This window comes from Patagioenas fasciata, chromosome 3 (assembly GCF_037038585.1).
Source record: "Patagioenas fasciata isolate bPatFas1 chromosome 3, bPatFas1.hap1, whole genome shotgun sequence".
NCBI lineage: Eukaryota > Metazoa > Chordata > Aves > Columbiformes > Columbidae > Patagioenas > Patagioenas fasciata.
Window position 1 is genome coordinate 21,239,727 of NC_092522.1, and position 27,223 is coordinate 21,266,949.

Consider the following 27,223-nt stretch of genomic DNA (forward strand, 5'->3'; position numbering starts at 1 on the left):
TGTCCACTGGCCTGCTTCAAGTGGCTGCCAGCATGAGCATGTTTCCCTGTGCAGCTATTTAGAAGTTTCCAATAAATCTGTCCAATGAAATATCTAGCTTCAGGTGCTTTATGTTTGCAGTGCTGCTTCTATTATGCTTTGTGTCTCTGCTTTGCAGGCCTGACTGACTGTGATGACCCTGAGGGGGTTACCCTGAAGCCAAGTAGTTTCCGGATCACCTTCCCCGAAGCTCCTGGAAACCTCCAAGACTATGTCTCCCAACCAGAACAGACCTATTTCCTCAGAGACCTGCATGTTAAGCGATGGAGAGCAGGAGCATGAGGAAAATGACACAGACTATGATGCCAGTGATGAGGATAACACGGAGCTGATGTCAGAGAGTGAAGGATGTAAAGTAAGGAAACCAAGCCAAATCATGTGTAGTGGGTCTTCAGTTTATTTCCAGTAGGCAGAGCTCTGAGATCTTCTTTTTCTGCAGTGTGAGCCCAGGGAAACAGCTGAGCCAAGAAAGTGCTCAGCTGGACATTGTGCTTCAGGCTGTTTCTGCAACATGCATGCTGCAGACTTGATGTCCTCAGTCTGTATCAATAGGAGAATAGTTTCTGTGCTCTCTAGTGGCTCCTGCTGTGTTTTCTGACTGAGAACACACCAGCAATGAATCAGAGCAACTAAATGTGTCTCACGTGGTCAAGCATGTTCTTCTACAGTTAGTAAAATCCACGTTTCTGTATACATGGTATAATAGTTACTGTTGCAGACACACCAGTGTCTTTGTGGCTTTTTATATCAGCTCTGTCTGGTTTAGACAGAAACAGATGTTTGCTGGTTTTTGCTCTAGGTTCTCTCAGTTTTTGAGTTATACAGCCACGTCCTTCTACAGGGTTATCTCTAATAATGTTTTTAGAGTTCAGTGGCTTCCGTGCAGCTTCATTATCTCCCATGGTTCTGCCCAGGGATAGGTGAAGGGAACTGCCAACTCTGGCCATGGGTAATGGAGTCCAGACTCCATCCACTTTTTCAGGATGGATAGAAGCTGCAGTTGTTTTGGGTTTGCTGTGGTGGTAAGGAGAAGGCAGATGAAAAACAATTTTTGTAAACTGGATAACCAATAAAAGGCTAATGTATTTGATTTCAGCCTTGCAGATACAGGGCCGACTGTATCCCTGACATTCGCTCTGTTGGTTTCACTGGAATTTGAACAGGTCTTGATTTGGCTCTTTATCTGTGACAAGAATGATGGGATACTAAGGAAGGGTGCATGTCTGCCTCCACTCCCTCCATCCCCTTCCTAGCCATGGCAGGGAGAGCCTGAAGTAATTTCAGCAGGCAGAGACACAGAGCTGCAGGGTGGGAGCTCTGCTGAACTTCAGAAAATGATGGTGAGCCTGAAATTAACTGTGTGGGAGCTGGAGAGCACCAAGTATCCAGAGAGCACAGTAGAATCTGGGCCAAAGGGCTAGTAGGGGAAAGGCAGAAAGCAGAAAAAAAAAGATGGGCTTGAGGAAAGCAGGTTTTGTCAGCCTGCAGAATGACTACGTGGGGACTTGGCTGGAGTTCAACAATGCCTGGTAGGTGCTTTAGGGACGAGAGGCTAGTGATCTAAGCCCATTCCCTTACCATCAGAAAGGCTTATAGAAGCAATGGCATGCAGAACATCCTTACGTCGAGCAGATGGATACCAGGTGGGAAAGCAGCCACTGCTAGAGAGGTGAGTGAGAGGAGAGAGCTGGCAACAGCATGGGGACATTGTCTCTCCCTCATCACTTCCCTTTACATCGCCCATCCTAGGTCAAGTTGCTCCACCAGTTTGACTTTTTTTTTCCTGGTATGTCCTAGCTAAGAGCATGGCTAAACTACTTCTGGCATCAACGGGGAACGCTGGATGCTCCAGCTGAGCACTGTTCTACTATTTCCAGGCTTCCCTGCTGCATTCGTATTGCAGTGGTGAAAATGGGAACAAGCCACGGGGAATGGCTTTGCTTTCCCCGATCCCCGAGTCAGCAACATCTTCTGATGGGACTCCTGACAGTGCTGCAGGCTCTCAGAATGCGGATTTCGAAGAGGCCCCAGAGATGAGGTAAGCCAAAGTGTGCGCTTCTCCAATATGTTTTTCATCTCACACTTCTCATCTTGTGAGATTGTTTTCCACGGTCAGTTCTTCAATATATTTATGCAAACTTCTGTACTTTCACCACTTTCTGTATCTCTGGTGACCAGCACTGTGTCAAAGCCAACATCTAAGATTGGCTCTAAGCAACTCAACCAACTCTCACCAACTCTAAGATCAACTCAAAGCCACCTCTAAGATCTTGGGTAGTGGGGCACAGGAGGAGGCAGGACTTAAGAGGAACTTAAAAGCAAGTCCTCTGCTGAACTCTGATACTGATTCACTCTGTAATCTTTGTGGCACCCTTTGGGAACTGTATTGCATGGATCTGAATACAGCATCTGGTTTTGTGTGTGATCTTTGCCAATACCTGTACCTGCAAAGTTATGTTAGGGCAAATATTGACTATTGTAGAGCTGTCTGTAAATTCAGATGCTGCTTCTGTAAACATCAATTATAACTTCTCTGTGTCTGGGCCTTCACTGTAAAATGGAAGCCCAGATAAATCTCTGTTTATAGATGTCTAATTCTATAGATGCCTAATATTTGCATATGGTTTTAAGATCAAAGGGTGGAAAGTACTAGAGAACAGTTATGGGGCTGTAACTGATGGAAAGATGTTTGCTTCGATATGCGTGAGGAAATCTAGCTGTCAGCTTTATCCTAGTTATAACAATAAATAAGGAGTCATAGAAATATAGTTCCAATTCAAAAGCTTCAGCATAGCTTTTACAGTGCAATCTGAGTATACTTACCTACCAGCTGAGTTGGAAAAACCCTTCTTCTAAAAAGAACAGGGAGGTGTAAGATTATTCTCAGGAGACAGCAGTGGTATTTCCACGTGTAACAAGATACTGCCATCAGTTTAAGGCATGGCCAAGCAATGTTAGGCTTCTACAGCACTATAAAGGTAGCTGCACTCAATACAGACTTATGGCTGGCTTAACATCTCTTGCTGATTCAGAAAGGATGCATGAACAGTGAGAGCCACTCAACTCCGAAAGCAGAGACAGCAGAATTGGATAGTTAAGGCCCAAATTGAAATCCTGTGTTTCAGCTGGAGCTTGACCAGTTCTGTGTGACTCCAGCAGCTGAAAATTTAGTGACAATTAATCACCTTTGTGTATTGTTGGTTTTATGGGTTGCATTTTCTCCTTCATCAGATGGATCTTGCTAAGGAAGTTTGCCTCTCCTTCTGTATCCTCATATATTATTTTGTCCTCAATTTTCTTAAGGTCAAGATCAGGCAGCAGAAGTGAAGAGAAGACATTTAAATCTCAAGGTGGGTACAGGGCATGGTTGCCCTAAAAAGAACATAGGTGACTCATGGATGGCAATGTGAAAATTCAGCTGAAAACTGTCCTGTAACCTTTTTCATTCTTTGATGCACTCAGATGGCTCCTCAGAGACCAGCCACTGGGAAATGTGCTCTGTTGATCCAGTGAAAATGACTCCAGCATGGAGTTATGAATGGCAGGAGCTAGAAGAGTACCTTGGGGCCCTGCAAATGCACAGGAGGAAAAGAAAATGTTCCCCTAACTCATGCTTATACCTTTTAACCCCCAGCATGCTCTCTAATGTCACAAAGATTAGAGAAAAATGAGGCATTTTGCATGAAATGAGAAATGTGCCCACTCATTCCTCCAACACTTGAAGGAGAAAACCTTATCTTGAGCAGCTTCTGAACTGAACCCTTTCAGATCTGAAGTAGATTAATCAGCAGAGCCTATTTTTGCATTGGAAGAAATAGTGAAACCTTGTATGATAGCAAGTCCTTGTGAATTTTCCTTTTACAAAGAGACTTAAGGATCCAGCCTACGCAGGACCTGAGCTCTCTGTCCTTTTAAGTACAAGCCTAAATTCAATGCTGAGTAATGAGGTTTCCTTGTTGCAACTCATTTACCCCAAGTCACATATCCTGGGTTTACGATTACAAATCTCTTCCCCCACTCTATGTGCATATGTCAGTATTGCACACTGAGGCTGGGTAGGAGATGCTTACTGACTTTCCTCTGCTCCCTGCCTTGCGTTGTCACTAGCAATTAGAGTTCTGCAAGACAAAATCTGGTGTCTGGTGCATCTGTGTCAGCCAGTACTTCTAACCTGAAAACCTCAATGACACCGTTGCTGCCCCTTTGCCGTCTGTGGGTTTGTAGCAATAGGAGAGATGGGAATTTGAGAAACAATTGTGCTGATGCAGAAGAAGCAATAAGATCCACTGGTCCCTCAGCTCAGTATTAGTCCTGACAAATAATGGGCATTCCCAATAGGAATGATTCCTTTATTGCTGATATGCAGCTAGGATGCTGGGTGCAACTAGGGAGAACTATTGCTGAGCAAGTAATGTGACATTTTTGATGGATACATTATAGACTAGAAATGAGATATATCATTAAACCATCTTTCTCTCTCTTTTGTTATTGACCTGACCATTCTGCAGGGAAAAAATTCCTGATTTAAGAAAGTTATTCCTTTTTTACTGCTTGGCTATCACATGATTTTATCATCTGTGAAGCCATGTAAGGAATGATTAGTTCTCCGAGTTTTAATAGCTCTTTTTGGAGAGTATTTCAGAATGAGCTGTACTGTGCTATTCCCATTAAGAAAATCAGCCTTTGGTGAGTCTGCCCAGAAAGTGGGCTGACCTACTGCAATTTAGAATGAAACCCCTTGGGGAAAATGAATTCTGGCTTCAAGAGCACAATTCTGCTTTTGGTAACACTCTAGCAATCCTAAGCTTTTCTTTTAATGCCCTCTAAAATATTCCAGCAAAGAGGAGGAAATGTTAATTCTTACCTCTACAAAGACTATTAAATATAGCTATTAAAACCCAGTAGTTCTTTAGTAACTGGGGAAAAGAGGATGTTTACTAAAATCAAAATGGATAGGAACAGAGACAAACCCTTTTGGCAAGAGCAATCTCCATCTCTCTGTTCTTCTCTATCAAACACAGCTGCTCACCAGAATCCAAGGGCTGAGGCCTTTATCGCACAGTAGGTTTGAGTCTGGTGGCCAACAAAGCAATGTCATTTCTGCTGCCAGTGCAATATGGTAGTACGCCATCTGTTTGGAAAGGTGCTATCTTCCTTACTGTTATCATACACGATCTATATCCTTGTCTTATCAGAGGTCCAGACTTTGGAACCCATTTTGCCTCCTATCAAGCATCGCGTTGCTCGTGATGTGAAGTCTGCCAGACGTTTGCGTGAACCTGTGGTCCCATTGCCAAGCCTTCCACTCAGACAGGCCAAGGAGACAAACCATCGTGAGAGGCCTCGCCTTCTGAGTGTCGATGACTTCAAGATCAGCAATGAAAAGGTAATGGCTAAGGACAGGGGTGAGCAGGCTTCCTTTTCAATGACTGTTCAGTGCTTAGCACAAAATGTCACTGAAAATCATAATCTTCCCCTCTTGCGGAGCAGATTCTATTTGGAATACATTTGACAACTACAGAGCAATTACTTGAGTATTTTCCCTGGTGCAGAAGTCACTGGTTGAGAGGCGGTGCTAAGGTTAGGCAAAAAGCATTCTTTATGTGCGGAGGCCGATTTAGAGCAGATCTGAATGGCAGGGCAAGTTACACATCAGTGAACATGTGCACAGTGCATGCTTGGAAGCACAGAAGCAAAGATTATAATGTTGAATGCAAGGAAGGCTGCAGAATAAAATAGAAGACCTTGCTTTTCCTTAGTTACCTTTCTTGCTGTATCTCACAGCCATCTCATTCACAGTTTTTCTATTCAATAAGACCAATGTTCCTCCAACTTGTTTTCACATGACTCCTTTTTTGGACTCTGGGTTCTCAGAGAGCAGCTGAGTCATTCAGAAGCAAGGAAGTGAGAAGCAACTGCAATTACTGGCCATGACTGTTAAGAAACAGCAAATTACCTCTCATTGCTGGTTATTGCAGATGGGTTTTGTTCCCCTGCCATAGCCTGTAGGAACTGAACCACCTGCTCACAGTAAGGTGAGCTCTTAATCTGTCTTGGAGCGCTGCTATGACTCTCTTGGTTCAAGCAGGTCTTCTTGACATAGATTGAGAAACAGCATCTTGGGCCAGTAGAAGGTTATGGCAATGGAGTGTTACATATCACTAGCTGTAATTGTCTGCCAAGGTGAGGGAAGGAGGAATTCTTCTGAAACTATTGAGATGTATATGGAGCTGCAGTAAAGAAGATGACACGCTACCACTGTGTTCCTGATGAGGTGTTGTGTGTGGTTTGTGCATCTTTTTTCATGTGCTATGATTTATTTCCATTGCAACTAGATCCGCGTTGTCTTGTGCAAGTCAGCTTACAATAAAATGAGAGAGAGGAAGATTGTGCTTAGGGAGAGGGAGGAAGAGACAGAAAAGCCCTTGCAGCTCCCTGCACTGAACACTGACCCCAGGGATGCAGCCAACAAAAGTAAGTGGTTGCAATAGTTGTGAGCCTTTTTGTTTGCTTGCTTGCTACTTACATAGTGTTGCAAATGTCTATGAAATTGGACTGGAAGGCTGTTAAACTTGCATCTGAGTGGAAGCTTACACAGGACTTATTTCCACTTTTCAAAGAAAAATACAGAGCCATGATGTGTCTTGCTCCCGGCCCATACTGAGTCAGTCACAGTAAATCACTTTCCCCACTTCTCCTATGAAGTCTTTCAGACTGGATAATTCTGTCTTGCAAACTACACTGGGGATTCAGACTCTCTAATTGAGAGTAGCCTCCAGGAAAGGTGAATGGGTGAGTCCAAAAGAAGGCTTTTCAACCAAGGTGCCCCTGGAAGAAACAAAATCAAACTGTATCTAATTAAAACACAAAATATCTTGCTCACATGATAGGACAGATTATCCTGCTCACCCCACTCCTTGCTGAGGAGCTCACACTATAGAGCTGTGCTGGAGCCCTTAGCCAGAGCTTGCGTTTCACCCACATGAGCAAGCAGCATTGCTGACTTAATTGCAGCTGACAGACTCTGATTGTACAGCTGCACGCACTACCTTGAGCACAGCAGCAGCAAACTTAAGTGTCAGCACTCAGCCCAAGGGCATCAGACAAGGTTCTCTGCTCTTTTTCTTGCTATTATTTTGTGAAGTACTAGTGAGGAGTGCTGAGGTGGGAACCTCTAGAATGTAACTTCCCTATCCAGCCTCTGAAACAAGAAAGCAAAAGAAAAGCAGCACTGAGTTTTCCTCATTTCTTACGGAAAGCATCACCACATTGTGTGATCATTGTCTGGGATAACAAAGAGATGTTACCCAGCTCCAGCAAGACTTCTAGCCCTTTCCAAGCCCCCTGTTGAGGGATAGTCCACCCTGTTCAGATGTTTCCTCTTAACAAGATCCTTTTTGGTCTCTGCAGGCTTTGGCCCACCACCTGTCAATGGGACAGCTCCCAGCATGCGCAATACAGGCAAAGAGAGCACTGGTACTGCTTTGAGGAAGCGGTTCAACAGGCCCGCACTGCCCAGCATGCCTGTCATCAACAAGAACAGCAGCGTCCCACGCAACTCCTCAGGTGAGCCTGCTCCCCTGCAGCCCCCACACCAGTACGTAGCACAAGGAGCACAAACTGCCTCACTCCTCAACCACAGGTAAGATCTCAGGTCCAAAGCCTGTTCAGAGGACTGAGAGCAAACCTCCTTTGGATCCATTCCAGCTCAGTGATACTGGAGCAGTTGGTGCTTACAGATCCACTGGGAAGTTGAGCTGCATGAAGTAGGGGTAAAGCCTTAAGCTATAGCTTTTGCCAGTACTGATAGTCCAAAACATAACACTGGTGCTGGGAAGCAGCTGTAACTGCAGGACTGAGCTCCAGTACTGTCTGGCAGGGTGTGCTCACCATGCACATATGTGTACCACCATGGTCAGTTAGCCTGTGCTGCTGTCTGGCTCTGCAGCCAGTTTTTCTACTATCGCAGCAAGGGCTGCCTCTTCATGGAAATTAGAGAAGTGATACATTCATTCTATTGCATCTAGAAGTGCTTAACGACTTGTAGCATCTCTCATCCCACTGCCTGCAATGCAAACTGGGAACAAGCAGTGCCTGTATTTCCGACTGTATTTTGGTCAGCCCACCCAAATACAGTGGCTCTCTGTAGCAGAAGACGTACATGAGAGGTTACTGGTGCTCCCAGGCTGCTCACTCCCTGCAGCAAATATGCAGCAGATAGTGAGCATACTGATTCTCAGCTCTCCTTTGTGGGTGGCCTACCTTGTGTTATGATCCTGAGCACCAAGAGTTAGGAAAAAGGGAACTAAGAATGATATTTTGAATGCTCCTTCCTAGTGATGCTACTCCAGTTTTCAAAACTGATCAGAACTAGCCTGACATGGCTCTCCGTTCACCTCGAATATAGTTGTGTATATGCACATACTTGTGCATATGTACATATGTCACTGATGTCAGTGATAGTAGTATTGGTAACATCCAAATTAGTACCCATCTGAATATTTTTGATTTTACAGTTCCTCCATACTTCATAGAACACGTAAGGTAGCATAAAAACACTACAGAGTCCATAGTAGTGCCTAGATTCTATGTAATATTTATACTCAGTACTTTTAGACAGCTCAGATGTTTACGTCTACACTTTAGGAAATGAGCTTTTGCAGGCAATGCATGAAGTTTTTGACCTACAATGCTTTTGATGATAAATAGGTTTCATAACAAATGCATTTGTCATCTGAATGTTCTTATACCTGGTATATTTATCATCAAGAAACTGTATTTGCCAACAATTTGCATCTATATTTACATATTTTTATTCTCAGTTCACATTTGGAAGGCTTTTTTTTTGTCACAACTATCAAGACTAGAAATTGCCTTTTTCCACAAGAGAAAGCTTAGGCATTGCATAGTTTGCAAACAAATACATTTGATGACAAATAAATTTCACCTCAGCATCTTCAAAATACAGCCAATGGGTACCTCTGAAATAGTAAATATTCCTCATGCTCGGAAAATAGTGAAATCCATAAACTACTACTTTCCCAATGGTATGCTAAAATGTATGTGCACTTAGCTGCCTGCTGTCCAGAATAGTTGAGATAAATGGGAACAGAGGTGCTGTCAGGCTCAGCAGGTCAGGTATCACTATTCCCTGGCACTTGCTCCTTGTGGATTTGACCAAGCCCAGCAGGACTTGGTTGTTCAGGCTTGGTGCTCGCTGGGGACAGCTGGAGATGTTTCCTCAGAAAGTTACAGGGTCCCTCTGTCCTCACTGCCTCAGGTCACAGCAGGTGATACAGGGAGGTATGTGCACATCTCAGGAGCTTACTCCTGGGGTAGCAAGTCCTGCTGAGCAGCACTGGCTCCTGGTGAGTGTAAGCCCTGCAGCACTATCAATCTGCAAGCTGGCTGTGGTACCCATCCAGATGTGGGAGCTGGCTCAGTGTGTGCAATTTTCAGGTTCACACAAGGAGCTGATGCCCAACTGGGGATGAATGTGAGATGGTTGGGTGCTGGAAAAATGAACCAGACAGCAGGGAAGCCACTGAATCAATGCCAGTTTGCGCGCATATGTAATCTTGGCTGGGGACTGGGTTGCCATCTGCTCGGTGGCAGGGTGCCTCACCCTGGGGTACGCAATGCTGATGTCTGACACTCTCCTTACAGTGAACTCACTGTCGCCCATTGCTCTGGACTCCTCCAAGGGGAGAGATGAGCCAGAGTGCGGGGACGCCCGGGAAGCCAAACCCTACCCTAATGCACAGCAGGTGCTGCTCAATGCTCTCACATGGCTCAGCAGCGATGACTGGTAAGAAAGCCCCCTGTTCAGTCTTTCTCCCTCTCAGTGTAAAGGTAAGTTAGAACCTTTTTTCTAGTGCCTCTGAGCCCAGACATCCCAGATGTCCCAAGGGAACTACTGAAACCACTCCAAAGTAATCACAATATAAAGATGTGAGAGCAGCCTTTTATTTGCCTTGGTCCATAGCAGTCTTAGAGCCACAGCAGGTCCCTGCTGTTTCCTAGGTTGGTTTTTTGCTCCACGTAGCTGCAAATGAAACCTTCAGGGAAGAGAGAAAGTTGACAACAAGATGATTTGCTGGCTGAAGCCAGAAGCAGGATGGAAGTGGTCTTGAGTTTACAGATTTGGGTGCCTCAGGTCACTGGCCCGGGTGGGACTGAGTAAGGATTTATCTCTGGTCCTCCCGCAGCTAAGTTCCAGAAGCACCTATGGGGAGTTCCTATTTCTGAGAAATGGACTGAGATGTGGTACGGAGTTTCTCAGCCTGTCATTTCCCCTGAAAGCTTTGTGGCAGAAGACAAGTAAAAAGAAAAAAAAAAAATCCTTCAGGAATCTTGCACTTTTAGAATGAAACTTTTTCTTCTTCACTGCTTAATATGGGCCAAAGATGTTTTTGTTGATAATCACAGTGTGTCCTGAAATTGAACACAGACAGGAGGAGACTCAGCAAATTTCAGGTGATATTGGTTTTCCCTTTGATTTCTGAGTCAGCATATGTGCACTAAGGCTCCATTCACACTGGGATAACCATGAAAAGTCTTCCATGATGTACCTCCTTGTGCAATATCACTTTGTTTTGCCCCTCTCTCCTTTCTCTTTCCCACTCCTGTTTGATGCCCTGTGAGGTGCAGGGAGCTGCTGCAGGGTCTGGGTTACACTCAGGGACCCCAGTGGGGGTGGATGCCCAGCCCTGCCCTGCCGCCCTGGTGAACCAGTGACTGTAACATGTCTTCATGTAGCTCAGGTCCTTCACTAAGAAAATGCTGAAAGAGGTGGGTTTTTACTACTTTTAAATAACATGTTGCTGTTGTAGGTGTTATTTTAAGTAGGGATTTTCTGGAAAATCCAGCTTTTTGTCTATTCTTGCCCAGGTATGGAGTATTTTATGACATGCTGTCTTTTTTGGGGGAGGGGAGGGCGAGGCTGTGGGGAACAAGACTAAATTGTAGAGTGCAAACTCAAGCTATGGAGTGGCAGTGAAGGCTCTCCCTCCTGCATTGCCCTATGGGGATGGCGAAGAGGGAAAACGCCCCAGTAACAGCCAGACGGGACTGTTTCTCAGACACAGGGTACAGGGAGGATGCAAGAAACAGAAACATGGCACAGTCTTCCAGCTTCTAGGAAGCAGTGACATAGAGACTTTGTGTGCCAGTGATTTCAGGAAGGGTGTCTTGTTTAACAGCTGCAAATTAACCCAGCCATTCTGAAACCATCTATTTGCCTTTTGCATTTATGTGTGCTTTTGAACACGACCGCATCCTGTAGCAACGAGTCCACAATTTAATTAAGTGCTGTATAAGAAGCACCTCCCTGTGCTTGTTTGAGCTGACACCCTGGTAATTTTAGAGGGTGCTGCCAAGTTCTTGGGTGGTGAGAAAAGTCGATCTTTTTGGTAATTGCCTTTCAGGGAGGAGAAAGTGAAGGGACTCACCAGCATCAGACGCCTGGCTGTCTCCCACTCAGAAGTCCTTCTTTCTAAACTTCATGATGTTTCCTTGGTAGTTATCAAAGAGGTAAGAATGTTATGTTCGATTGTGTCCTATGCACCTCGTACATGAGAGCATAGAGTTGATACGTGCTTCTTCATTTACGTGGGTGTCTGCCTTCATCACTATTTTATTCACTGTTTTTCTAAGGGCTATGTCACCTATCTATATGATCTGTCTGCACAATATAGCTGTATTTACAGGCATGCAGGGCTTCTGTGTCTCTTCTCTTTGAGGTAGGTGTCATTCTCATGCAATATACAAATACAGAAACTGCAGGTGATTTGCCACAGCCCAAGTCTCTGCCAAGCTGTAATTAAACACTGCAGCTTTTGCCTCCCAGCTTCCTCCCACTTCTTCCTCCTCCTCAGCAACCTGGGTGAGTGACTGCAGGTATTTATTTTCCTGTGTTTCCTGATGATGTTTTTTCCTCCTTCCTTTCTGCTTGCTTTTTGGCAATTTGCCCTTTCCACTAAACTGCTGACTCTGTGTGCCTGTGGAATTTTGCACAGCAGCAACTGGGTGCTTAGACCAGCCTGGCTGTGGGGTGAGCAAGGCAGTCACACACAGCTTCACTGTCTCATCTCTCAGTGAACACAGAGGTCTCACCCTAAGCTAATTAATAACATCTGTGGCTGTATTTCCAACTTGGCACTTAGCAGCCAGTTCAGGCCACAGACTTGTACTCTTACTGCATGATTGCCAAATATATTAAATTTTCCTTTGCTTGCAGAAGACAGTAGGACAGCTTATTTCCATGAAAGCAACTCCTCCTCTCCAATATTTAATGACATTGGAAGCTTGAATGTTCCTTGTGTTGTTGGACTCTTTAAACCCTTCTGTTTAGATATGCAGGACTCAGATTCTACCCCTGTGAGATCTGGCTTAGGGCAAGAAGCCCTTTCAGCTTAGCTCATCTGATTTTTATATCACTTTTATATTTCTGAGGAAATTTCCTCCTCTCTCTTCTACGATCATGCACAGAGACATCTTTCAGCTTTTGTTTCACTCCAGTCCCAGATTTTGCTTTCACAAGCACTTCTAGCACTTATATGGTTTTCTTTTATTAAGAGGCACAACTAATTCTGGCAGAAAGAAATACTGGTCTGTCCTTCAAAGTATTTTTCAAATGAAGCACGTGACTCTCAGTTATTTCTTCCTTACCCTTATGGGAGAGACTTTTGGAAGCAAGGGTCACCCAAGAACAGCCCTGAATGCTGCAAAACCCCATGGGTTGCAGCTGTAATTATATGTGACCTCCAAAATGCTTGAGTACCTTGAGTTCAACAGCTGGGGTTCTCCTGACCAGGCAGAGCAGTAGATGGACTTCAAGTCCATGCTGCATATTAGCCTGATTGTACACTTGAGCCTGCATTTTCAGTTTCCTCGTTGAGTGCTCAAACTGCCAGTGCTGCGATTTTGGACAGGAAGAAAGTACTACTTTTCCTCTGTCTTGTCTTTATGAATTGTACCTTTATAGTTTAAAAACAGCCATTGCCTTTATTTTTTTTTAAGGTCTAAAATCAAAGCAGTGCACATTATGGGTTGAGTAGCACACTTAGTTCTAGATTAAACAATATTTTTAGGCCTTCAGTCTCATTAAAATTGTATAAGTGGGCCTGAGAGAGAAGAAGTTGGCGTCAGAGTAAGTGTGTTCCTGTACTTGTGGTCCTCTGCTCTTACTGTGCTCTTATATTCCATCTGGACACAGTGAGAAGTCATGTTGTTTCATGGGACTTTCACCTGGAGAATTGATTTTCTCTACAGGGTGGTTCTTACATTTCCCCTCATGACTTCCCCAGGTGAACAATCTCCGCTCAAAGGTGTGTTGCTGTGCAATCAACACTCTTGGAGATCTCTTCAGGACCATGAAGAAGGACATGGACCACAAGGTGGATGAGATTGCTCGGGTCTTGCTGCAGAAGATGGGGGACTCCAACGACTTCATTCAGACAGCAGCCAATGAAGCCCTGGGGCTCATGGCGGGGAGTGTGACTCCTGCACGAGCAATGACTGCTCTCATGGCCAGTGGAGTCCAGTACGTCATTCTTTTCTTAGTGCTATCCTTCACCTTGAATTGTGTCGGTAGAGGGAAGGGATGGGAGGCAGAAGGGAATTGATGGGAGGGAAGGGTCCTGTCTCCTGCATCTTCTGTGAACTCGGTGATTAGATTCTCTGATCATAAACCTCTCTCCCTTCCTCTTGCATCTACTTCTGCCCTCCTGCAGCCTATTTGTTCCCACAATATGTCAATGCTGGTGAGATGTGGTGAATGATGGGGAAGCAAAAGTTCCTGCAATGCGTGGTGGTATAGTCTTGTGGCTTTGCAGGAAGAGGGACAATAGCTATTCTAGCAGTGAGTGCCTTTTGATATTTCACAACGCTAACCACAGAGGCACTGAGAAAAGCCATGCATCATCATTATGCCATTAACTTGAGAAATAAGGAGGCTAATTGCTAACACATGGAGCACACTGGGGAGAACGTGCTGGGTGCGGCTCAGCAGGCACAGCTCCTACTAAGTGGGCTCTGTCTGACCGTCATGTCCTTAGATCTCTACTTTCTATTCAAATTGATGTTGCAAGTCAGCCTTGAGATAGTGAGCAGCTTTATAGGTGCCTTCACAGGCTGACTCCCATAGGATAACTGAAGCAAATGCTGCCTTAAATCATAGAATCACAGAGTACCAGATTGGAAGGGACCACCTGGACCATCTGGTCCAACCTTACTTGGCAGAAGTGCAGTCTAGACAATGTGGCTCAGCACCCTGTCCAGCTGAAACTCACTTCCCTGGGGAGATTATTCCAATGACTGATTGTTCTCATTGTGAAAAATTTCCCTCTGCAGATTTGGAGATAAACAGGTGGAATAAGCCCCAGGACTGCTACAGTTCTGTTTGTGTAGTGGAGCCCTCTGATGAGTCAGTAAAAATTGTCTTTCATTTCCCTCTTTCCTAGACTAAATTTCAGGAAAGAAATTAAGTATCAAATAGTCCAGGGAGGTAGAATTCCTTCCTCTTACTTGCAGGTAGCCTCTCTGTACAATGCCAATTTTGTGTTTATCTGAGGACAAATCACCTACAGGTGGCTAAAATGGCAGTGAGAACTTGTGTGTCCTTTCCCTAGCAATGACAGGGACCATGCTGTGACCAAGGCCTGTGCTTCTGGCCCTCTTTTTCCCCCTACCCCAGTCTTTGTTGCCTTGTTTGCAGACACCGCAATGTCCTGGTGCGCAAGACTGCAGCCGAACACCTACTGACTGCGATGGAGCGAACTGGAGCCAATAAACTCCTCTCGGGCATAGTTACCAGTACTGAGGTGCTGGTGCACACGCTGGTGAATCTTGCTCTGGACTGTCATCAGGACACAAGGTGATGATCTTCATTTCACCTCCTAAAATTTGAAAACTGTTTGATGCCTGGCTACAAATTATAAAACCACAAAAGAGTGGAAGGTAAAATTTAAAAAGTTACTTCACAGTGTGGATAACGTCTGGGGAGATGACTGTACTGAGTAAGATGAGGTTGTCCAGCAAGAGAGGCCATTGACAAATTCCTGTGACTTGAATGATTCTTTATTCAGATCAGCTGAGCTCAGATTAGGCAGTCAAATAATTCTGTTTCACCTTACGTGTGCAATGTAAAGCTGAAGCATTGGCCACTGTTCGTCACTGAATGGTCCCAAACATCTATTTCTGGGAAGGTTAAGACTGTCCTAGAAAAAATCCAGCTGTTTTCAAGTGATATATTCAATCATTCTAAATCCCTTCTGCAGATTTAATTGCCTATTGTAGTCACAAATTTTTCTTCCCAATCATTGTATAATGTTGTTGGCTGTGGCTGAATGACGTCCAAATTTCCTCTTCACAGTAGCTGAAGTTTCATAGTAGCAAAACCAAAACAACTAACCAAAAACCAAACCAAACCATTAGTCTGATTATTAATTATATTCCCATTAATAGATGTGAAGAACACATGATCAATTAGCTGCCCATGTGCATACATGTCGTATAGAATAATAAATAGTAAGCATGAGGTCATCTGTCCTAGATTCTCTGTCAGTTAAGGGGAAGTAAATTATTGTGCAATGGCAGCAAGACACTGCAAATAAGCCATGACATCCAAGCAGGAGGTGGTCTTCACTTGTCCCATGGGATCTTCCACTTCCACAGAAGCATACCCTCAGTTTCAGAGTGAAATTGTATTTTCCTGTTACCCTATGTTCTCCTCTTGTGTTCAGCTGGTAGCATTGTGCAGTTGCAGTAAGAGGAGGTAAATCTCTTTGCTGAAGAGGTAATACCTCCTCATGCAGGTATTACACATGATGAGTTTAAAATATCAGTTTATTAACGCTTTTCCTTCGTTTATTCACAAGGCCAGGGAGAAAAGACAGTAGTAGTCTGTATTAATTTCTCTTTTTCCTATGTTAGATATTATGGACGGAAGATGCTGAATTTATTGATGAGTCATCCAAAATTTGATAGTTATTTGAAAAAGTCTGCCCCCTCACGGGACTTGGAAGCTGTTATGGCAATGATTAAGCGGAAGGTAAGTGCTTGGCAGGAGAAATGTCTTCTTTATGCTAGTACTGAGATTGCTAATATGAGATTAAACATATATAATCTTTCTTTACCTCATTCTTCTTCTGCTGAATCATTTTGCTCCTGGGAATGAGCTGTTGATCCTTAGCCTGTTTATCTTCAGACAGTGAATGAACTAGTATAGTTAGAAAGAAAGTGGGTGTATTTTGAATATCAGCCACAAACAGGAAAGGAAAGTAGGAGAAAATGGTTCTACCATCAAGCATTAAAAAAACCCAATGCTACTCCCCACACCCCCCAATAAAGCAAGGAAGGGAGAATAGTGCTTCTGAAGGTAATAGAGTCTTTGCAACAGATGAAGTATTAGTGCCAAAAAAATTTCCAAATATACAAAAGATGCACAAGGCAATCATAATTAGTACGCATATTGTGTGTATTCTGGGAACACTGCCCTGCTGTTATGCTCTCTGAAGCCGGAGGAAGCTTCATGAATTCAGCATCCCATGGAAAATCATCCCTATTTTTTTTCATTCCTTTTCATTTACATTCTAGACAGGCATGTGCCTTTGTCGGGGATAGGGAGAATGAGCGTAAACCAAATTAACTCCCAACACAATGGGCCACCCTCCAGAAAGTCCAAATGTTTCCCACCAGTTTGTTTCCTTAACAGTTTGCATTATTCTTGTGCACAAGACTAATGAATTCTGGATTTTGTATTGCTGCCCATTATGGTAGCACCTATAACCTACCTTATGTTATTGAAAACAAATAGTAGACATCACTGGATCTCTGGCCCATCTCCCTCTCTAAGTTAGGAAATGTTTTCCTAAGCCTTTCTTGGTAGCAGTGATCCTTCCTGGTTATAATTTGTGCTTTAAACAAATAATTTCCTCTTTTATCTTCTATAGATTCATGTTTTTTTATATATTTGTGTAGGGGACAGAAGACCATGAATGTGAACCTCCTTCTGCCAAGGAGTCTGAGGAATCTCCTTCTGACAAGGAGTCTAAGGAACCTCCTTCTGCCAAGGAGTCTAAGGAACCTCCTTCTGCCAAGGAGTCTAAGAAAAATGGCTTGATGATGCCCCAGGACAACTTGCCTTCTAATGAAGGGTACTGAGCACTTCTGTTATATCTGACAAAGCACATGACAAGCTTTGCATGTCTCTTCCTCAAAAAAATCTTTCTGGTGGAGACAAGGGGTACCAGAGATTGTTTCCTTGCCCCACAAATATTTCGTGATCAAAAATGTCTACTTCTACATTAGGCTGAACACAAGTTCTCTGGAGGGTTTTCCACAAAAATTGAGAGAGAGGAAGAGACACCCACCAGTTTTAGTTCAGAAAATCCAGTGCGGTGGCGAGGACAGTGTTGTGGAGGCTGCGAGAGGGCCATTTCTCTGCTGTTTGGTTTGGGACAAGTAATTTCAATCAGGGTATTATTATCTCAGTGGAGTCTTTTTGAGATGGGTGATTTGATGAGAAGTCCCATTCTAGAACCAAGATGCCATTCCCAAAAATAGCACTTCCTATGCATTTTGTTTGGCCTGTCTGAGTCATTGCTTTCTGACTCAAAAACAGTACTGGTAGTTCTGGTCAAGAGACATATCAATGTGGACTCTGTAGCTATTCATGTCATTGAGACCCATTATTGGTTGGTTGATGGACAGCATATTTTTTTCCCTTGTGCCTCAGTCAGCATTCAAGATAGGAGTTTGGTCCTTGCTGTCTCCCCATGCTGGTGAGAGAGCTACCTGTACCTGCCCTTCTCTGATAACAGAGTGGATTTATTTAGCTCTGTTGTGCTCAGCAGTGGCAGGAAGATCACCGCACACCTCAGTAGTGGGGTTAGGAGCTTCTCGTGCTCATGGCAGAGAGAGGCTGATCCAAGAGAATTGTTCCCATTGGGTTTGTCAAGCTGTGGATCCAGCTGCTAAGGAAGCAATAATGTGAGCGCAGTAGCGGGATGGCTGGCTTCAGTTTTTGCCTCTGTTACTGATCCTCTGGATCCCTTCAGTTATGCCCCTTGATCTGTCTGGGTAGGATTCATCTGCTCAGATGCATCTGAGCTATTTATCCAGATTCCCATACCTGTTGTAGAGGCACTTCTCCAGGACAATTAATTTCCTTATAATACAGACACCTGCCATAAGATGAGGCATTTAGACTTTGTAGTGCCTACTTTTCCACACATAGGGAAGCTGGATGAGTACCTGGGAAGACACCTGAAGATAAATGAGATGCATCCCATCCTTGGTGCCTTGGTTTTCCTCAGTAAGCACTAGTGATAATGTTAAGTCCAGATTGTCTCCTGTAATGATTGTCATGAGATCAAAGCTGCTTTTCAGATAAAGATCTAGCTGAAATCACATCATTAGGAAGTCTTCTCAAGTTGCATTCCTCACAATTAACCAAAGGGAGATATTATCACCAAAAGGTCTAACTTTGTTTTTATTTTCCATTTTAAGGTCTGTCTCTTATGTACCCATGCCACCCTCTCAGACAGCCCGTCAGAAGGCCCGTCAGACAGTCCGTCAGACAGTCCGCCAGACAGTCCGCCAGACAGCCCGCCAGACAGCCTGCCAGACAGCCCGCCAGACAGTCCGTCAGACAGTCCGTCAGACAGTCCGTCAGACAGCCCGTCAGACAGCCCGTCGCCCATCACAGGAAGAGACTGAACAGCGCCAGGAGCTTTGCAAGCTCCTGACAGCTAAGGACTTTCAGACAAGAATGGAGGGAGTGCTGCTCCTCCTTGACCACTGCAAAAACAACCCCCAGCTCATCTCCACTAACATTTCCCAGGTAGGTAGGGCATCTCCATCGCTCCTTTCCTGTTAGGTCCCTTCCCAAGCCTGTACCAGTAAAGTTAAAACAGTGCGTCTTATGTTACCTACTAGCTGTCTGGGACAGGCTGGTCTCTTCTCACCCCAAATAATTTCATTCAACTCCAGGCATCAGGGCAAGCAATTTCAGTCCAACTGTATTTCTCTGGTAGGTGTCTCTTGGTGCTGTTCATGAGACAGAATTTCCTGTTGCTGTAGCTTTTGCTGTATCTTACTACCAGTTAGGTTAAAACAAAGGAAATACAGCCACTGAAAGGCTGGAAATTATTCCCTAGAAGAGAAATCAGTTGGGGTGGAGGAGAAGTATCAGGATGCATTGATTAAAAAAACCAAAAATTAAAGGATACTCCTGTAAACTTTCTCTTCTATTGCAGACACAACTCTGCCTATTTACTTCTATCCTCATCCCTTTCCTGATTGGGACCATTCTCACCCTTCCTGTGGGCCCTTTTTTCCCTTTGGAAAGAGGAAGACAATGGCTAGAGACAGATCTCTTCCTTTTCCTCCCAGCAGCTGTTTTTTTTCCCCTTTTCCAGCAAATGGTGCCTGATAATGTGGCTGTCAAGGGACTGAACCTGCTCTAATGAGAACTACACAACACATTAAACTTCAGAAGTCTACCTGTTAGCTAGACAAATGGTCTGGGTACTGAAGAGTTCATCAGAGCCCTGCACTCCTCCAGATGCAGGTTCTGAGACAGATAAAAACAAAACTTGGATCACATCCAGCCACAGTTTTGGCAAAATCAATACTGCCCTCAGTACTTGAGGCAACTTTATGGAAAAATGGGTATCATAAATACCTGTTTTCATACCTCTGCACCAAAGATATTGCATTATTAAAATGGGATTAATTTAATGATTTGTAGCGATGATTTATGTAAATAATAATGTAAATAATATAGAGAGAAACACCATATGAACTATCCTGTCTGCACTCAAACCTCTTAATAAAATATGAAGATCTTTCCAACCACCATTAGGTGCAACCACTACAGTGAGTAGCCCATAAGAAAACAGTGAAATTGTGCTAGTAAGTGCTGACCTAACAGAAAACATTATATTTTACATTTCTGGGTGCTTGTTTCTACATCTCTCCTTGAAACAAGAACATTTTAATCCAGATTTCCTGTCCTTTGTTTTCTTAACAGATTTTTGACTCTTTTGTCCTGAGACTTCAGGATTGCAACAAGAAAGTGAACCAGCAGGCGCTGGAGGCACTGGCTTCGATGACACCCATACTTGGAGATGCCTTATACCCAGTCCTGACCTCTCTGATAGCAGCAGTCACTGAGAACCTGAACTCAAAGCACTTGGGGATTTATGCTGCAGCTGTGAAGGTGCTGGAAGCATGCATTGATCACCTAGGTAAGGCTGACCTCTGACACTGACTCTCCCCAGCTGCGGCTCCTCCATCTCAGAGCCAAGTGAGTGCTAAGTCTGTGGATGGCTGTTGTTGTCTGTGGGAACATCCAGCTGCTGCAAGATGTGTATGAAGTCCTGCCTGCATTCTTTTTATTCCAATCGGTTGTATCATGTTGGGATGTGTAGCTGAATGGACACTGCTTATCACCTGGGTCATAGATCTGATTATTACAGAGAGGACATTCTAGGGATTATTTTAAGTTTCCACTATAAGAGCATGAGGGAAGTGACTAGCATCTGTCATGACTGTTTTTCCTGGGAAACTGCATGCATTTTGTTTTTATTGAATTGGATTTCTAATATGTGCACTCTGTTAAGTTTACAACCACTAAAACAAGATGAAAGGAATGTGCTTTTTCCTTGAAACACATAGGGGGAAGTGTGGTGGAGGCTCTTTGCTCTTGCTGGGCTTCTTTCCCACTTCTTTAGAATAAACAAGTATAAATCAAGATAAATCAAGCTGTAAATGATGGCTTATTCCAAACGTTGTTCTGCATGGGGCAAGATTGCTATAGCCAAGGTCTGCTGTAAATTCTCTTGCCACACAGACTTATGTCAGCTGTGAAAATGCAGCACTGGGTGAATATGCCTGAAAAATTCAGTGTTGAAGAGGCAGGTGTTAAAGTGAAATTAACAACTTCTCCACATCAGCTGCTTTGCAAACTCAGTGAATCTGCTGACCTGCTGCCTTTCTGTATTCCAAGTATTGGGTTGTTCCTAATCATGAAGCAGGAGAGGAGGGTGAGACCTTTACTGCTCTTGGCCCTTACTGATTTTTTTGTGGTGCGTGGGAGAAGGTGTGGGAAAAGTTGCAGAATCCTGCTAAGAGAGGATGTGGCAAATAGATCCCTTCAGGGTTTTGTATGAAGCTTTCCGTCATTCCCCTCTCACCAATTCTAAGAGGTCACTGTAAATTTTCCATGCTGGCAGATGCTAGAACAGGAGCAAGGTGCATCTGTCTCTTATCACAGTGGCTTTACTCAGAGACAGGTTCTCAAGCAAACAAGGTGGGATATATATTTTTTGTTCTGCTCATTTTTGTGGACATTTGTAAAAGTTCAAACAGGTAACTGAATCACAGATATTTCAAAATTCAAGACCCTAGGGCTTTACTGGGGGAAGGAAGGCTCTACTGGAAAAATGCATGAGCAAAACCATACCATATGCTATAAAGTGACAAAACCACCCCAGAACGCTAAAGGATTGTTCAATGCTCCTAGCAAAGAGTAAGAGAGCACAACCTCTTGCCCCATTGCTCCTATGAGTTTAATAGCTAAGAGCCCAGCTATTGCACCGAGGCTCTGTGTTGACATGCCTCATATTCTGAGCTTTAGGTGAGACTTCCTCATCTGCCACCTTTAATGATCCATGCAAAAATGCAAGCTGGTTAGAAAATTGTTTGATCACTTGATGTGAAACAAAAAAACCCCAAATGACATACAAACAAATAAAGAACATAAAACACCCCCCCCCATCTGTTAGACCAAAATTCTACCTAAAACCAAACTAATTTGCTTCCCAATAGTGCCTGAATAGTTTGTTTACCTTAACCCTGGCATTGGTTTGGATGTCCCCAGCTGAAGACCACACACATTCATTAGCTGTGACCTGGGACCATAATCCCACTCAAGGGAGCCACCTTGTAGGTGGAGGTGAATCAGCAAATCAAGCTCAACTGCAATGGGACCAAGACATCTTGCTGTCTCCTCTGACATCTGTCCTGCCCTGTTCTCTGTCATGAAAGAAATGCCCTTCAGATGGCCACTGCCTGACACCAGGGCATGGAGTCAGACCAGCAGCCCCAGATGGTTCCCAGAGGAACCATCACTCTGAGAGAGGGGAGGGGGAATTTCCCTGTAGTTGTCAACATAGCAAAGAGGGGAACGCAGTGAAAATGAGAGTGCGGAGAAGCAGATTCCTCTGCTCAATACAGCAACTGCGGGGCTGCCTGTCCTGTGGCCAGCAGGTTTAGCTGATACGTAGTACAGGGAATTAAAGCTGGGTTAGTAAGAACCAGACTGCCTGTTGCCTTGTTTTCTCTAGTAGCTATTAAAAGCTCCTCTGTCTTTAGGTCTCTCAAGGCAGCAAAAGTAACTGCTGGGTGAATTTGTTATTTACTTGAGCTTTAATGTTTCAAAATGTACCGAGCATTTGAAACTCTCAAAGTGAAAGTTGAATACTGCTAACATACTTATCTTCCTACAAAAACAAGAAAACAAGCAGCTCCCCCTCACCCATCCCAAACCCAAGTGTTCCCCTGAAAATCTATGTAGATACCAATATTAATGACAAATTAACATTTTGTGCTTCCACAAGACCTCCAGATCTTTTTTCAAAGCAGCAGCTGTAAGGTAACTCCCTGGGGAGGAAGAGCAAATGTGAAACAGCATCTGACAATACTGCAAGAGGGTGGGACAAAAAGTGAAGTGTCTGTTTGAAAAGATGAATGAGAAGAGTGTAATTACCAAAGCAGAAGCTTAATTAGCGTAGCAGAACGGATTCATTACTGCACACTCACAAGGAGATTGTTAGGGACTACCTTTTTTATATCTCAGGCAAAACGGAGCACTTAATAGCACAGTACTACTTAAAACCCCTTTGGGATTTGACTCTGTAGTGGTTCACAAAGAAGCAGGTTGCTTACTCTACCTATTGGTGCCACTCCCGGTGACACTGCGAGGTATCGTAGTGCATCCCACAAACATTCTACCTCCAAGAAAAGCTTTGCTTGGCTTATCAAAGCAGTGAGACTGGAGGCTTGCAGACCAATTCAGGCAGCAGTTTATTAATTAAAACAAGACCTCAAATCCAAAACAGGCAGCACAGGAGACGTTAAAATATATATGGCAGTCAAGTATTGGGAAATCAGGTTGTTTTTCAGTCTCTCTACCGAGATCTGATTTCAGAGATAGTATAAGAGCACCTGAGAGTGGATGGTGTTGGCAATGAGCAGCAATTATCTCTTGTAAGAGTAACTTGGAGTGTTGTCCATAGATCCCAACAGGTAGTTTAAAGATTTAACACCAGCTTATCCTTAAAGTGTGAATGGATGCGTGGACTCTTGAGCCTTCTCATCCTTTTCCTTAGACAAGGGAGGAGGTCACTTCTGCAAAGCTCCAGGATGCAAAACATTTTCATTGCTTACAGGTGATTTAAATTTTGAGGGCCCTGATGTGGAAGCTTTAACACAGCTCATTGTACAGCAGTTAACTCTGGATTTACAAATGTGAAATGAGAACTTTTCTTTTTGAATTTAAAATCCTCCCAAGTAAGCTGAAGGAAAGAAGTAAAGGACTCAGAAACTGGCATAAATTTCCTTCATTTTACAAAATGCAGTTACCTCTGCCTTTTCCCCTCCTTCCCTTTTTAACTATTTTTTTTTTCTTATAACCTCGGAAGAGTGAGCAGAAATACATGTTTCTCTTTCAGATAACACATTGCTGCTGCAAATCTTTGCCCACCGAGCGCGTTACCTCAGCGGCAAAGCTCTGCTGGATGTCATTGAACATCTCACAGGTATTGCCTTCTTCAACTAATCTCCACTTCTTGAAGTCTTCAGAGGGAATATTTAGAGGGAATACCTCAGAATAGACAGTGCAGTCGCTTATCAAACACCAGAAGGTCCTGAGCTTGTTCCTCCTGCAAAATACTTGTACTTGGTGTATTTGGCAGGGGTTTGCCTGGCCTCTGCAGAGGCTTGCAGTGTGTGAGAGAAGAACAGCGCTTGGGCTCCAGCGCTGAGCTCTCACTGAGGCATCTCAGGACCCGCCTCCAGGAAAGAGAAGGCCTAAAAATACCCTGGCTGACTTCTCTCTTTGAAGTACAGTACAGTAAAGGTCATGGAGGTCTCTAAGAGGTCCCTGTTCTACAGCGAACCAACATCCTTTAGAAAAAAAATTGTGGCAACTGGTATTTCTGAGGATCGGTTTGTTTTGTCATCATAGGATTCTTGTTGTCCTGTTGGAAACTTTTGAGGCGGAGTCCTGCAGAGCCTGGGGGGTCACAGTGTAGGTGAAAACTCAACACACATATTATAGGCAAGGACTTTGTGCAAGGCAGGATTTAGGGGCAGAAGGAGGCAGTTCAGCCCAACCCACTGAGGCTCCCTGCCTGTATTGCAGATATCATATGGACTCATTTCAGGATGTACAAACAGTCTACTGTATCAGCAGTGTGCAACACACTGGAAGTACAGCTGATAATTGATTTATAATAGTAGCTTGCTCTGTCCAGCAATAGCCAATGAATGGAAAAAATTATAATCTCAATATATACTAGAGAAGAGTATTTATAGCCTTGCTTTAATTAGGACTAAATCCACTTCTAGTTATGCCAGCATCTTTTAATCCAAGGTTTAATACACTTTGCTTCTTCATTATGAATCTCAAAAGGGCATGTTTAGCCATAACAAATATAAAAGGGCCTTTAAAGATAATTTGGATAAAGTAAATCTCTGTAAACATAAAATTTACTTTTACAGTTATTTTAATCTCTTTTTCAAATACAGCATTTGAACATAAATTGGAACTACTTTAGAAAGCGCAGATGTTCTCTCTGGGATTCAGTGGGAACAGACAGCTCTTTTTGTTCTGAAGCTCCATAGTGACCACTGTGTTTAATAGCATTTAAACATAAATTAACTCCTATTTTAAAATAGGCACCCTTTTCCTGCTTACTAGAGTTGGTTTTAGGTACTGTCAGGAGCCGTTTAAATGTTGATGACTGATGCTAGATTAACAGCATAGAGGAAATGAAGGTCCTTCCACTACAAAATAATAAATAGTTACTGCATAACGTTTCTACTGAACAGAAGATAACAAAGCTCTCTTCAGACCATTTCAGATTTTGATCTCTCAGCAAAATCTGCCATGCAAGGAGCTTATTGATAGTAAATTTTTGTTTGTATTTAATAGAGCTCAGTTCAGAAAATGAGCTGAGAACAGACGTCAGAGAGAATGTGCAGAATGCGTTAAATATCAGGCGCCTGTGTAAGATTTTTCTCTGTTCCCCTATTTTAGGGAATGTTGTGAGGGCAATTGCCATTAAACTCGTGAGATGCTCAAATGCCATGGCAATGGGGTTTGGGTAATTATCTAAGACATTCTGAAGTTTGAAACAGCTGTTCATTAGAAGCCACTAAGTATGAGGGGAAAAAACCTCAGTTTGGACCCTTCTGTCACAGACCTCAGTTAGTCACTGATGTTTGTAAGAAAACTGTCAAGCAACACACATCTTTTCTGGGCTGAAGTTTTGAAGTGTGGTGTCATACTGCTGTTTGCTGTGTGCCACTAAGCAAAAGGAACAGCCACACGGGACTTCTGTCATTCTTTGTCAAAGGTCACAAAAAAAGTAATCATCCTTTTGTTAGAAATCTTTCAATTACCTCTCTGAGCTGCATTTCAAAATCTTCAGCAGCTGGTTTAGACAACTTCTTAACGGAAATAAACAGCGATTTGCCATTTTTGGCATTTGTAATGCAGAAGCAGATAGTGAAATTATTTACAAAATGTGTATTATTCACTTTGATAAGTCTATCATGGATACAAAGCCTCTGATTTGGAGAAATTAAGGTCCTCAGAGGTTGGTTATGCTGTTCAGTGGATGATCAGCCACTGTTGCCTGTTTCTGGACCATTGGGCCCTTTGTGCTTGTTGATATTAGCCAGAAAAGCCTTCCAAGAACCAAAACTTGTAGGTACTTGTAGGTACAAGGAACGTACTTGTTTACATTACGGCTGTTAATCTGTTTGTCTCTCTCACCTGGCAGTGCTTGTGGCCACTGTTTATCCCCGGAAACCTCAATTCGTCCACCGCTATGTCCTGCCTGCGCTCTGGTTCCTTTTGGGAAACAAGGCCCTGCCTGTCCGAAGCGGCAGTGTCAGGGCTGTGCTCACCAAGCTTGCAAAGAGCCTTGACGAAGTGATGGGCCCCAGCCTGAAGAAGTATGCCACCAACCAGCCTCAGTATGTGACAAGAAACCTCTGGGATCTTTTGAACCTGAATGTGAAGGCTTGATGTGCTCCAGGAAACAGAAGGAGGGGTGTGGAGTGGGACAGCTGGAGGCAAAGGTGGATGTGGTGGTGGCATTCGTTTTATTCCGTGTGTTTGAAGAAGAGGATTTACCTGATAGAGTTTATAGTTACACATTTACTTAATATATTTTGATGTTGGTTTAAAAAAAAAAAAAAAAAAAAAAAACAAACCTTAAAAAAACTTTAAAAAAAACTTAAAAATCTTAAAAAACTTAATAAAAAAAATTTAAGAATTCTTTAAAAATAAAAAATATTTTAAAAAAGAATTTTTCTAAAGTTTTATGTCTTGACCTCATGTTCCCTAAGAAGTTTGCACAGATACCAAAAAAATAAAACCTGTGTGTAAATGCAATTTGTAACTGTAAAAAGGAAAATACTATATTTATATACATAGAAATTAAGAGATGTGCACATACATATATTTTTACTTACAAAGTAAGAGATGGGCTTTGGAAGCATTAGAACTGTAGGAAGAGATGGTTTGATTTCAGAAGCATAGAATGAGAAGCCAGGACCTGCTTGCCCAGAAGGTACGCAGTGGGGTTATGGGAGGATGTGCAGCTCACTGTATATGCCAGTGTATGCAGCGGATGCCGAACTGCCGGGCAGCCCCTTTACAAGTCTCTGGTAGCTGCTGGTGCAATGGCCTGAGATGTCTAGGTCAGGCTCACAGCCCCAGTCCAATGACAGCAGAAACCTCACCAGATGCACTGAAATTTTCTTCCCGTTTCAGGGGATGCGTCCTGTCTGTGGTCCCCTGTGCACCACATGCAATGGACTGATGTGGTGAGGTGACGGGTGCCATCTGACTGCCACCCAGCACCCTGAGGTACCCCTGGGGAGG

The 27,223-nt window shown here is 43.6% G+C and overlaps 1 protein-coding gene across 1 annotated transcript; it reads left to right on the plus strand.

Annotated features, from left to right (window-relative positions):
- Positions 1-217: 217 nt before the first annotated feature.
- On the plus strand, positions 218-26,527 carry LOC136099664 (TOG array regulator of axonemal microtubules protein 2-like). The gene is made up of 16 exons (XM_071807272.1): positions 218-394; positions 1,917-2,077; positions 3,343-3,389; positions 5,235-5,425; positions 6,375-6,513; positions 7,450-7,605; positions 9,706-9,847; positions 11,466-11,571; positions 13,347-13,582; positions 14,756-14,914; positions 15,973-16,090; positions 17,020-17,190; positions 18,584-18,883; positions 20,075-20,291; positions 23,778-23,864; positions 26,115-26,527. The coding sequence occupies exons 1-16, from the start codon at positions 251-253 to the stop codon at positions 26,360-26,362; spliced, it is 2,622 nt and encodes an 873-aa protein (XP_071663373.1). The 5' UTR covers positions 218-250; the 3' UTR covers positions 26,363-26,527.
- Positions 26,528-27,223: the final 696 nt, after the last annotated feature.